The sequence below is a fragment of the Spinacia oleracea genome, chromosome 1 (genome assembly GCF_020520425.1).
Source record: "Spinacia oleracea cultivar Varoflay chromosome 1, BTI_SOV_V1, whole genome shotgun sequence".
Classification (NCBI taxonomy): Eukaryota; Viridiplantae; Streptophyta; class Magnoliopsida; order Caryophyllales; family Amaranthaceae; genus Spinacia; species Spinacia oleracea.
In genome coordinates, this window is record NC_079487.1 from 22,165,549 (window position 1) to 22,179,046 (window position 13,498).

The 13,498-nt window shown below is 39.8% G+C and overlaps 2 protein-coding genes across 2 annotated transcripts; both read right to left on the bottom strand.

The window, feature by feature from the left end:
- Nucleotides 1-1,092: 1,092 nt before the first annotated feature.
- Nucleotides 1,093-3,730, bottom strand: LOC130465762 (disease resistance protein RGA2-like). Its single transcript, XM_056834616.1, has 2 exons — nucleotides 3,557-3,730; nucleotides 1,093-3,281 (listed from the first exon to the last, which is right to left on the bottom strand). The coding sequence occupies exon 2, from the start codon at nucleotides 2,810-2,812 to the stop codon at nucleotides 1,622-1,624; it is 1,191 nt and encodes a 396-aa protein (XP_056690594.1). The 5' UTR covers nucleotides 2,813-3,281; nucleotides 3,557-3,730; the 3' UTR covers nucleotides 1,093-1,621.
- A 4,430-nt stretch (nucleotides 3,731-8,160) lies between these two features.
- Nucleotides 8,161-9,276, bottom strand: LOC130463229 (uncharacterized). The gene is made up of 2 exons (XM_056832302.1): nucleotides 8,926-9,276; nucleotides 8,161-8,865 (listed from the first exon to the last, which is right to left on the bottom strand). The coding sequence occupies exons 1-2, from the start codon at nucleotides 9,274-9,276 to the stop codon at nucleotides 8,161-8,163; spliced, it is 1,056 nt and encodes a 351-aa protein (XP_056688280.1).
- Between the last annotated feature and the right edge of the window lie 4,222 nt (nucleotides 9,277-13,498).

Here is a 13,498-nt window from a genome sequence, read left to right on the forward strand (position 1 = left end):
TAGAGAAGTGGAATCAATCAACAATATTGAGTCTTATTGACAAGGTAACATCCACCCGCACAAGGCCCGCGTATATAGAGAGAGATAATCCACATCATGCTACAGGACTCTGAAAATATCTATGCCATTATCCAAACATGGTGTCCTAATTTTATATTTGCAAGTTTCAAAGTGACAAACACAATCTAGCACCTCTTCTCCTGTAGTCATATCCAAGAACAGTAGAACATCTGTGCTTCAGAGCCTCCCCTTCCACATACCCTTCAACAGCGAGGCAATTCTAAACAGTCAGCATGAATTCAAAATAGACAGCTAAAGTATTACTTCCTCCTCCCTGGTTCCTAAAATAATTTTACCCTTGCCTTAAATAGATGTCCGAGAAATTTCAACACTTGCCTTTGAACTAGGTCAACCATCATGGTTTGAACAATTGAATCAGAAACCATATGGTCCATGCCTAAAGATGCAGATGTTTCATGGAGAGGTAAGCCTTTCCCAGAAGCAGGGGGTTCCCTCTTTCTTCAGCCACTTCTGCTTGATGTTCTGCGGTAAGCTTCAGTTAATATTCCTGTATATATCCATAGGATAGACAATCAACATGCATATAAAAGGTTTAATTGCTAAAAGAATAAAAGATCCACAATTGAACATCAACAAGCAGCTGCCCTTGCAACAGGCTCTGATAAAAGAAGTTTTTCTTATCTTTAGGCAGTCTGAGCAGATGTACAACCATGTTGATTGACTAATTGCTGCTGGAATCCACGTTGCAACTTAAGCAACATAGGAATCTCTTTCATAGGCAAGAAACCAGTAGATGAAAACTCTTTGGTAGGAAAGAACTTCCCATGTAAATATGATTTACAGTGATTTTATTCATTACAAGTCTGACACAAGACAAAACTACATTCATGATTAAACCAAACATGTCAAAATGGTAGTTCAAAAAGCCCAACCAAACAAGCTACGCATGTAAAATTGCTTGCTATAATGCATCATACACAATCACATCATTTTGAAACCTTCCGTCTTCAGATATACCGAAACACCAAAAATTAATATTTTTATTAGCAGAAACTCAGATAGGAGGATTATATTAATCAATGAAAGCCAAAAAAAAGCCTGAATAATACAGACCCCAAAAAATCCAAGTTCACAGCAACAAACATTGCAGAAAGATCTAAACAAGCAAAGGATGGAGAAAATATAAACAAAACAAACTACAACTACATTCCACAGGCATATTCCTAATGTGTTCAGCATAATCCAGGAGGGTACAGTCTGTGATTGTGTGATGAATCTTGAGATATCCTCTGTGGCAGATGCTAACTGAGTCAGGTTGAGAGAAAACCTTCTTTCCATGGGACCATGCCTTCAAGGGTTAATGAAAAGAAGAAGAAAAATAGAACGAGGCCAATGCCCCAAGAGCCAAATATTTACATAATGGATTCTTCAAACATTCTACTGTTATTATGCTGATAATCTTACTGAAACATATATATATAAGTTTCGCCACTATACTAGAATTAAACTACAAACATCAATGCCAATGCCTTCAGCTTTCCCTACCTCAAACCTACACAAAGTTCACTGCACCTCAAACATCATGTTAGCTAATGCCATCTCAATCATCAGAATCACTATCCGCATCACCATCTCCGCAAGTGGCACGAATATCTTCAAGATCAATCCATATGTTTGGAATGTGTTCAATTTTGGGCCAATCTTCGCCTCCCTTTGAACAACTCTTTTCTAATAGTGGGCTGTCATTTATTATGAGAGTATGCAGTGCCGCTGACAGTGCTTTCTTTGGCAGAGATTTAAGCTCACCGCAATGGTCTATTCTCAAATGTTTCAAGGAGTTGAGATACTGAAGAAATTGAACTCCAATAAGCTTGGGACAATGATTTATGGTCAGCTCATATAGGAGGGGGAAGTCGCCATATTTTACGCCTTCCCACGTCTCCAAACTACGCATACCATCAATAACCAATCTCTCTAGTTTGGAAAATCCAACAGAAGAGTCATTAAACCCACCAAGAAAAAAGTGAGTAATTGTCTTTACTTGATCTAAATCCATGATATGTAGATACTTCAGATTTGGTAAGTCCCCTATACTTGCATTGAGTTGAGTATTTTCACATTGCATAAGGGTTATACGAACCAGCTTCTCAAACTCTCCTGAACCGATCCAAGTTGGGAGCCTCGAACCAGGGTAAAAACGCATTTCCAACTCAATCAAAGACGAAGAACTCGGCTTAAACTGCTCCGTACTTTTGAATACAGCAAGTTCCTCTTCAGGACCATATGATTTATTTGGATTCCAACTTAGTTGCAATTTAGTAATGTGCTTTTTGTCATGTAAAGCAGCTTGGTCGACATCATGGTACACCATCATGTTTTCTAACCCAGAGATGTGTATGCTCCCACTAATGTTGTTCAAATACCTCAATTCTTTAATATTACAATCATCATCTTGAGCTTTCACAATGAAAGCAGATAGTGTACGGAGTTCAGTAAGAGCCCCTATCCCCTTAGGCATGGAAGTTAGCTGACAAAGAATGTCAAAGTGTAAATGACGAAGCTTGATTAGATCTTTCATATATTTAGGAAGCTCATGTAGATGCTTGCACCCTTTCAAGTTGAGAGTTTGTAGCTCTTGAAGACCATCAATACAATACGGTAAGCTATTTAGTAGTGTAAACGAAAGATCTAAGTAACGCAACTGACTCAAATTTCCAATTGAATACGCCAACTCTGTTAAATGACATCCACTCAAATCAAGTGCTTCAATGAACTTGAGGGCTATGAACATGTGAACATGTCAGATGGTAATTTTGTCAAGGAAGAGCCATAATCGCCGATGAATACAAGTGTTCTCAACTCATGAAAGGTCATCAATGTCTCGAACGTTGAGTGATTAATATGACCAGACACTAAAGAGACATGGGTGACTACAGATGTTAATTCATCATCTACAGCTTTAAATTTTGAACCGTTGATAGTTGAAATCTCATCTGCAACTGGAGTAACACGGTCGAGATCAACTTTGTATTTCATTTCGTTAGTCATAAAATCAACTCTCGAAGGTAGGATGTATTTCTCTTCCAAAAGAATATCAAAATACTTGTTGCCAGTATCTTCCATGAATTCATCCTTTAAAATACCGACAGCCATCCATAACCGCACGAGGTTCTCTCTCGGGAACTCATAATCACTAGGAAAAAGAGAACAATAGAGCTCCATTTCCATTAAAATGTCTATTCCACTTTGCATAAGCTTGCCTACAAAAATTGTGAAGCAAATTGTCATTTTGTCACATATTATATAGATATATAATAAACGTGATATTTCTACTTTTTACGGTACTTTAATATGTATAGGTAATTTAACTATACAATTTATGGTTTAACTATAACTATTTTACACTGCAGCACAATGAAGAACATATAGAGGTTGACACAACAGCAACATCAAACTAGACACAACTATGGAATAACGGAATTGATGATCCTAAAAACACAAAGACGTAAATATTCGACAGGATCGAAGAAATTACCCGGTGATGAGACCGATTGTGAGTTTGGAATAGCGAATGGTTGGATCTGTGATTACCGCCAAATCGGCAGATAAACCCGTGGTTATCTCTAAAAATTGGACCTTTTTCTCTCTTTTTGAGCTCCTTGCCCATGGATGCCACTTTTCCTCTCTTTTCCTCGACAATGGCGGCCGTTTTCCAGGGTGTTGAATTTCGGCGAAGGTGTCAAATAATTCTCTAACTCTCGAATATTACTCCATCCGTCCCTTGATACTCGACCTGTTTTGACTTTTTACACGATTTACATAATTCACTTTGACTCTATTTTATATAATATATAATATATCACAAATTCTTATTTACGTAAAAGTTTATTCAAAATGCTTATGTAAAAGTTATCTATTTTTCAATGATAATTTTTTTCATTTTAGTTAAACTTACTTATTCAAAATCACTAATAATGTATAAAATTAATCATTTAACCCTTTAAAATATTTATCTATTAATTTTTTTTCCTAATATTAAAGTTAATCAAAATTAGGTTAAAGTTACAAAAAAAGGATTAAAGTTATAAATTTATTGTACACCTTGTGCGCACAAGATCTTTTGATAATATATTGTTGGTTTCATCTTAATATATATTTTCAAAATATAATTTTTTTATAAGTTTTTATAATATGTAGTCAAAGATATTGGTGGTTAAAGTTGTTGATGTGAATTAAAAAAGTGATACAGCAAGTGCACGGTGTCTGTTGTTAGCAAATCCTTAGCAAATACGGGTCGATCCCACAGGGAGACAAGTTCTATTAGTTTTTGCCCAATTATACGAACTATTTCAATAACGAAAATTGATTTTGAGTATTAACTAGTAAAGCTAAAGCAATAATAAAAATGCGTAAAGGTCTAGGGCGTCTGTTCGGTTCACCATGTTTATACCAATCCAATAACACAATTCAATTCGACAACGAATAAACTAGGCCGAGTAATTAAAGTACATGCTAATCCTACGGTCGGGTCTTAACACTTTCAATTCAACATATGCAGTACGATCGCTAACATAATCAGAATTCCCAATTGTACAAAGCCTCTAAAAACATGATCTTTCGATTCTAATTCCTATTAGCTATAGGGATGTCAGTGGGGCGGGTTTCGTGGGAGACCCGCCCCGCGTCCGCCCCAAGTAGGCGGGGATGGAGGTAGATTTGGTGGGTGGTGGGGCGGGTATGGGTATAAAAGTCGTACCCGCCATGGGTGATGGGGCGGGTGTGGATTTTGTGTTGAATCCGCCCCATCCCCGCCCGCCCCGCCCCATCCCCATCCGCTCCGCCCTATCCCCACTCGCCCCACTTTATACCCGCCATGGGTGATGGTGCGGATGTGGATTTATTTGTTTGTAAGTGATAATATGAATTTAGATGAGACTTTTAAGTTTTTTTGTTTGAATTTTCTTTGTTATGGCGGATACTTTTTTTCGATTATATATGTTACTTTTAGTATATGGTACTTTTTCTAAAGTTAATTTTTTCACTACTCCGTATATATGACAAATATTTTCTAAATGAGAAAAATTAGGAGGGTATTGGCGCGGGTATGGGGCGGGGGTGAGATGGGGATGGATACCCAGGCGGGTGGTGGGGCGGGGATGGATTTTAGTTTGTACCCGTTGGGGCGGGGATGGGGATTAATTTTGTACCCGCCATGGGTGATGGGGCGGGGATGGGGATGAAAAATTTAGGTGGGGATGGGGATCGAGGGACCTACATCCGCATCCGCCCCGCCCCATTGACATCCCTAATTAGCTAGATAATTAATCCATGAAATTGGCCGATAACATGAATCAACGATTAAGAACAATCAATTGGAATTACTCAATCATAATCTATAAATTAACGAAATTTAATGCATAACGATTATGGTATAAACATGGCTTCCCTTACTTAGCCCTAGAAAAAGACTACTAGCTCATAATTAATTTAACCATCATGAAACAAATAATAAGAATGGAATTCATAATCAACGAACGAATTAATCTAAGGAACGAAAATAATAAATTTGAATTAAAGCAAGAGAAATTATGAATTTACCTTAGATTGATGAATGAATGAAATCAGAAAAGCGTTCGACAATGAAAGGAGAAAAGTAAAATAATCGTTCAAAGAATTCTAAGGAAGAAAAAGAAAAACATAAGAAAGACCTAGGAATATAATTCCCTTCAATATTTATAGGCTTCCTATTTCTGAAATAATAATAAATAAATAAATGAGAAAATAAAAATAGAAGTCGTCAATGATTGGTCGATGGCGTGATGACGTGGCGATGAAAAACCCGACGGCGAGAGAGACGTACGCAATATGGTATTCGTCGGCTTGGGCGCACTGTGGGCGCAGCCTTGCGCTGTGAGCAGGCCAGCAACTGCTTAGTGAAGTGTGAGTGAGATGTGGGCGCAGCGATGTTGCTGTGGGCGCAACACTTGGGCTGTGGGCGCATCGAAGAAGAAGAAGAAGAAATTCCCTGTGGGCGCAACACTTCGCTGTGAGCATGACAGACGATGTTTAGTGAAGCGACGGGGTGCTGCGGGATGGGTGCGGCCACAGCGCTCTAGATGTGGGCATAAAGCAATTCTCTATGGGCACATTGCACGATTCAGGTACGATGTTGCGACGATGCTTCCCACATTACCGAGATTTTATGACGAGCATCGGAAACTAGCCTCATGTCATCCAAAATAACGAATTGCCTCGATGGTCGAATAAATCAAGCTAAGTGAACCGGAACTTCTGCAAATCATATCGGAAAACTTCATTTTCCAATCAAACACGACGTTTTCAATACGAACCATCCGATAGACATTCGACCCACCTCTAAATCTCCAGAAACACCCAAATGATTGTAAAATCACCTGAAATATCAAAGAAAACACAAACTGAGCGTAATAGAGTACGATAACGACGACTTATGCAAATGCGACTCTAAATGCAAATAAAGTGAGACGAATTCTTAGAAATGCAATCTAAATGCGCCTAAAATACCCTATATAAATGTGATTCATCAAATTCCCCCAAGCTAGACTGTTGCTTGTCCCCAAGCAACACTAAACCGAAGATAGAGAAATGAGACGCCCATGACCTTCATTGAACCTGAACAAACCTACTCAACTCTTGGGCAAACAATCAAACAAAGTTATTGAGACAGAAATTTAGCTCGGATACAAATAGAACCATGAAGCATCATGATCCACAATTGAAACAACCAAGCTTAGCCACAAACTATTCTCAATCAAGCTAGTCGTCGCCGCATACCTTGTAGAATATAAATATATGATGCAACATGGGGTAAGATGACAATAGCAAGAAACAATTTTCATTCAATCGCAAAACAAACATGCCGATCAAGAGGTCTTTATAATAATTTTGTAATGGGGCTAGGTAAAAAGGAAGGGTAGGATATAATTTGGGAAAAAGTGAGAGTAAGGTCCAACTTGGGGAGCAAAGGTGAACTATATGCGTCGGCGATAATGCCGAAAATCCAACTCCATCGAACCATGAAATCCGAACAATCAACCAAGTTATAACCAAGGGGAAGAACATAATATAATGACATTGATCTTTCTTCAATCCCCTTTCCTTGCCTTCAAACTATATACTACTAACGAAAGGCATATTTTTTTTTGATTTTTCTTTGATTTTCTCTTCTTTTTTTTTTTTTTTTTTGTTTGAGATGAAATAAATTGATGAAAACGAAAGTACAATAAATACTAATGCTAACTATTACAAGCTTGGGTGCCAACAATAATATACACCATTTCCGAACCACAAATCCAAACATAGCCTCGAACCAAGATCCATTGGCTTCGTGTGCCAATCAATCAACATCAATGAAACCATTACGAACACCAAAGCTCCCCCAAGCTAGACTCGGGACAAGTAACCAACGGGGCTAATAGGGCTCAATTTGTGGAGTTAAAAGAATAAACGGACAAGGCTGCAACACGGGTATGAAAGGCAGGAACTGATGTTTCTAAATTCGTCTGAAGGCTTCCTAAAAGAATGGCCTCTATCATACGCGGCATGCGTGAGTTGCAACTAAACTACTAATGAATCTCAAGCCAAAAATCATACGATAACGAGTCACATCAATCACACAAACACATAGTAAGGTGACCTACAAGATAATTGGCTAGCTATTCTTGACACAAGACCAACATCTTACCGTATACCATTCAATTGGTTCACACAATGCCAAGCAGTTATCAATGTATAGCACAACCGACTGAATTTCAGAATCATAGCTAAGTTCAAAAGAAGCTCAAGAGAGTCAAATAAAGTCCGAACATGGTTTAAAAGTCAAATTCACTATGCAGGGTATAAAGATATATGAATGCAAGTAAAGAAAAACAAATAAATTAATCAATATCACTAGGAAAGCAGTACATTTTTTTCGTTGCACGTAAACTCCCACCCCTAATGGACAGTACAAAGCGTACAACACCTACAAAAGCGATAAAATTACACTAAGAAAGCAATAAAGGATAGAATATCCCTCCCCCAAGCTAGAATGATGCAGTGTCCCCACTGCACAAAACACGACAGTAAAACCAAAGTGAGGGGACGAGAAAACTTACAACTTCACCGATCAGGGGCACCAAACCCGGTGCCATCGAGTACCGAACCTCTTGTTCCAACTTTTGGACTAGCATCAACTGCATCTCCAGGATCATCATCACCTGCAAACCTTTTCAAGCCAAGTGCATTATTTGAAAGATTTCTAGAACTGGAATGAGGCAACTTAGCAATAGAGGTATTCAAAGAACAAGACACTTCTTGCATTGGACTTTTCATCACATGAGACAGGTTAAAGGCCACCTTGTCATCTCCTACAGTCAAGGTTAGCTTCCCTTTCTTAACATCAATAACTGCCCCCGCAGTATGAAGGAATGGTCTTCCTAAGATTATTGGAATCTGGGTGTCCTCTACTATGTCAAGCACAACAAAGTCTACAGGAATATAAAATTTACCTACTCTCACGGGGACGTCTTCTAAAACACCTAAGGGGTATTTAATAGAATGGTCGGCCATTTGAAGTGTAATGGTGGTACATTTTAATTCTTCCATGTTCAACTTTTTGTAAATAGAGAGGGGAATGACGGACACACTGGCACCTAAATCACATAGAGCCTTATCAATGAATAAAGCACCTATATGACAAGGGATGGAGAAACTACCGGGGTCCTTTAGTTTAGGAGGAGACTTGTTTTGTAACATAGCACTACACTCCTCAGTTAAAGCCACTCTCTCTACACCACCAAGATCCCTTTTCTTAGTGATTAATTCCTTTAAATATTTTGCATACATAGGAATTTGAGATATTAAATCAGTGAAAGGAATCGTTACCTCAAGATTCTTGACCATTGCAAAGAACTTACCGAACTGTTGATCAACCTTTGTTTTCTGCATTCGGTGAGGAAATGGTAGTGTAGGTGCAAAAGGGGGAGAATCAGTAACCTTCTCCTTGCCGTTTTCCTTCTTCTCTATTTCATTCTCAACACCCGGATTTTCAACCCCTACATCCACAGTCTTTCTTTCCACATATGCCTCTTCACTGGACTGATGATCGCCCTTTGACTTATTTTGTCGATGAGGAAATGGCAATCGAGGAACAAAAGGGCGAGAATCATCAATAACCTTCTCCTTGACTCTTTCCTTTGTCCTTCTAGCCTCCTCTCTCCCCTTTTCAATATCCATAAAATTAGTAGGTACCGAGGGGACATCATATGTAGTACCACTCCGAAGAACAATTGCACAAGCACTCTCTTTAGTGTTATCTGGAGATGAAGTAGATTACCCTGGAAGTTTGCCCGGTTGCCTTTTTGACAAAGTATCAGCGAGTTGAGCAACTTGGTTCTCCAACATTCTATTTTGATTCTTCAATTCCTTTATGCTCTCATCGTGATTCTTTTGAGCGATCTCTGAGGTCTTCTGCATATTCGCTATGAGCTTATACAGATCACCCATGTTAGGCTCTAGAGTAGCACTGATCTGAGGAGGTTGTTGTTGATAGCCTTGGTGTGGGGGTCTATTAAACCCCGGGGGAGCATTATGTGAGGCTCCTTGTGGGAATGGAGGCCTAGCAACATGTGGATGAGGTGGATGGAACTGTGGTTGTGACCATTGTTGCTGGGGATGAGGATTTTGAACATTGTTGCTCCGAAATGAGGAATTTGGATGATTCCTCCAACCTGGATTGTGTGAGTTAGAATATGGGTCTTCGGGTTGGCTCTGTTGAAAAGCATTCACTTGTTCTATTTGCGTGGTATCCTGCAGACTATAAGAGCACTCATGACCAAAGTGACCTTGGATGTGTTAGGTTATGATACATATGAATAAACATAAATCATGCGGAAAAACCATAATGCCAGGAAACATATTATTTACACATAATCATTTAGCATAATTCAGATGCATACACTTTGTAGCGTGCCCTCCCTAGCTGCGCCCGAACCGAACAAGAACAAGTCTTTAGGACTCCAAGTGTCGTCCCTCCGTAGATAGTCCACAGCGCGTCCGGATCCGCCTTAAGCTTGACCAACTAGAATCGCCCTTAAGGTAGTATGAATTTCAGCTATTATGGGGCAAGAGAGTGACTGATTTTTCTTGAAAATCTTACCTTTGAATACTTCAATTGTGTGTATAAATTTGTGACCCTAGGCCCCTGTTTATAGAGTTATGGAAAAGGACTTATAATCCTATTAGCATACTAAGTTAGTTTAATTAGAATCATGCTAGGACTCTATTAAATAAACTTTATCTAATAGGTTTAGGATTTAATCATATATCGAATCCCGATAGCTTTAGGATTCGTATAGCACGCACACGAGCATCGCACGAGCACCGTACACCCGCGCAGGCCTTGCAGCCCACGCTGAGCGCACAACGCCTCGACCCATGCTCGCTGCCTGTGTCCGCGCGCGCGCCCAAGGCCATGGCTGGGCCTGGCCTTGCGCTGGGCCTGGTCGAGGCTTGGCGTGTGTTGGTGATGCGTGTGGCTTGTTGGGCGATGGCCTGGCTTCGTGCTGGGCTTTCGTCTAGCGAGCCTCGTCCGATGCTAATTCGTACGATACGCTTCCGATTAAATTCCCGATTCCGGAATTCATTTCCGATACGAACAATATTTAATATTTCCGATTCCGGAATTAATTTCCGTTTTGAACAAATATTTAATATTTCCGTTTCCGGAATTATTTTTCCGATTTCGATAATATTTCCGATTCTGACAATATTTCCGTTTCCGGCAATATTTCCGATCCGGCAATATTTCCATTTCCAATAATATTTTCCGATACGTACCATGTTTCCGTTTCCGGCAACATCTACGACTTGGATAATATTCATATTTCCGATACGATCCATATTTCCGTTTCCGGCAATATCATCGTTTCCGGAGTATTCATTTCTTGCTTATGACGATCTCAGCTCCCATTGAAACCAAGATCCGTCGATTCCGAATATCCATAGATGGAGTATTTAATGCCATTAAATACTTGATCCGTCTACGTACTATTTGTGTGACCCTACGGGTTCAGTCAAGAGTAAGCTGTGGATTAATATCATTAATTCCACTTGAACTGAAGCGGCCTCTAGCTAGGCATTCAGCTCACTTGATCTCACTGAATTATTAACTTGTCAATTAATACTGAACCGCATTTATTAGACTTAATATTAAATGCATACTTGGACCAAGGGAATTATTTCCTTCAGTCCCCCACTTGTCCTTAGGGACAAGTATGCATTTCCTAATTCCTTTGTCGCTTGATGCTTGCTCTTGAACATAAGGTAAGAGTTGTCATCCTTATTATGTCCAGAGGTGTTTCTCGGTTTCAGAGTTCAACTGATCAAATAAAACAGATAATCATAACCTATGATTCATCTGAGCACGACCATGCATTTTATAGTTTGTAGCTCTCCGAGTGGCCTTGTACAACTTTTAGCATCTCATCCCAATTTATGAGAGGACAACCCCAATCTTGCGATCTTGAGATTAGACTTCGTTTGATAGGTGATTACCTGAGCGTTGCCTTTATAGCCTCCTTTTACGGTGCGACCGTTGTGAAGGAAATAGTGCCCTTGGTCCAAGTATGCATATAATATTAAGTCTAATAAATGCGGTTCAGTATTAATTAACAAGTTAATAAATTCAGTGAGATCAAGTGAGCTGAATGCCTAGCTAGAGGCTGCTTCAGTTCAAGTGGAATTAATGATATTAATCCACAGCTTACTCTTGACTGAACCCATAGGGTCACACAAATAGTACGTAAACGGATCAAGTATTTAATGGCATTAAATACTCCATCTATGGATATTCGGAATCGACGGATCTTGGTTTTAGTGGGAGCTGAGATCGTCACAAGCAAGAAATGAATACTCCGGGAAACGATGATATCCGGAAACGGAAATATGGATCGTATCGGAAATATAAATATTATCCAAGTCGTAGATGTTGCTAGAAACGGAAACATGGTACGTATCGGAAAATATTATCGGAAATGGACATATTGCCGGAATCGGAAATGGAAATATTGCCGGAATCGGAAATATTGCCGGAAACGGAAATATTGCCAGAATCGGAAATATTATCGGAATCGGAAAATAATTCCGGAAACGGAAATATTAAATATTTGTTCGAAACGGAAATTAATTCCGGAATCGGAAATATTAAATATTGTTCGTATCGGAAATAAATTCCGGAATCGGGAATTTAATCGGAAGCGTATCGTACGAATTAGCATCGGACGAGGCCTGCCAGACGAAGGCCCAGCACGAAGCCGGGCCATCGCCCAGCAAGCCAAGCGCGCCACACGAACAGCCAAGGCCACGCCAGGCCCAGCGCAAGGCCAGGCCCAGCAGGCCGTGGCAGCGCGCGCAGCTGCGAGCATTGCTGCTGCTCGCGTGGGCTTGTAGCTCGCGTGGGCCGAGCGGCCGTGTGGGCTGTGCGCGGGCATGGCCTGCACGCTTGCGGGTCATGCTCGTGTAGAGTTTGTGTTCACATACGAAACCTAAAAAGTATAGGATTTGTTTAATGATTAAATTCCTAATTCTAAAAGGATAAATTAATTAGTCAGAGTCCTACTGGGATTCTAGTTTAATTAATTAGTATCCTAATAGGATTCCAGTTCCTTTTCCATACCTCTATAAATAAGTGCCTAGGGTCATTATTTAGAGAGACGATTGAAGTATTCAAAAGGTAAGTTTTTAAATAAAAATTCAGCCATACACTTGCACTAATATAACCGAAAATCCTAAGCTACCTTAAGGGAGATTCTAGTTGGTCAATCTTGAGGCGGATCCGGACGTACTGTGGACTATCTACGGAGGGACGACATTTGGAGTCCTAAAGACTAGCTTGTTCTTGTTCGGTTCGGGCACAGTTAGGGAAGGCACGCTACAAAGTGTATGCATCTATACTATGCTAAATGATTATGTGTAAATAATATGTTTCCTGGCTTTATGGTTTTTCCGCATGATATATGTTTTGTCATATGTATCATAACCTATCAGTGGTATCACGAGCCTCTTATTATTTTCATAATCTAAATTGCATAAACATGGTTAAATATTACAAATTTGCAAGGAATTAAAAGGGGTGATTCTCTAGTTTTTCTCTCCTGCTCTACAGTGACGCCATGGCTAGAAAAGCTAAAGCTCGGACGAAAGCAACAACATCAAACTAGGAACACACTAATACTTAATCAAAGGGACCTTCTGCGAAGATACTGGATGATCTTAGCCATGAAATGGAAGCTCTGGACCCCTTGATTATCGATACCCAGATTGTTGGAGATGGAGGTTTTGGTGAAATTCTATCACCAAATGCTGCGCTGAATGATCTATAACTTCAATCAGCGACGAGGAGGTCGTCCTCGGAGTGGTTGTCCTCCATTCATTCGCGTTCGACCCCAATCCCTTGGAT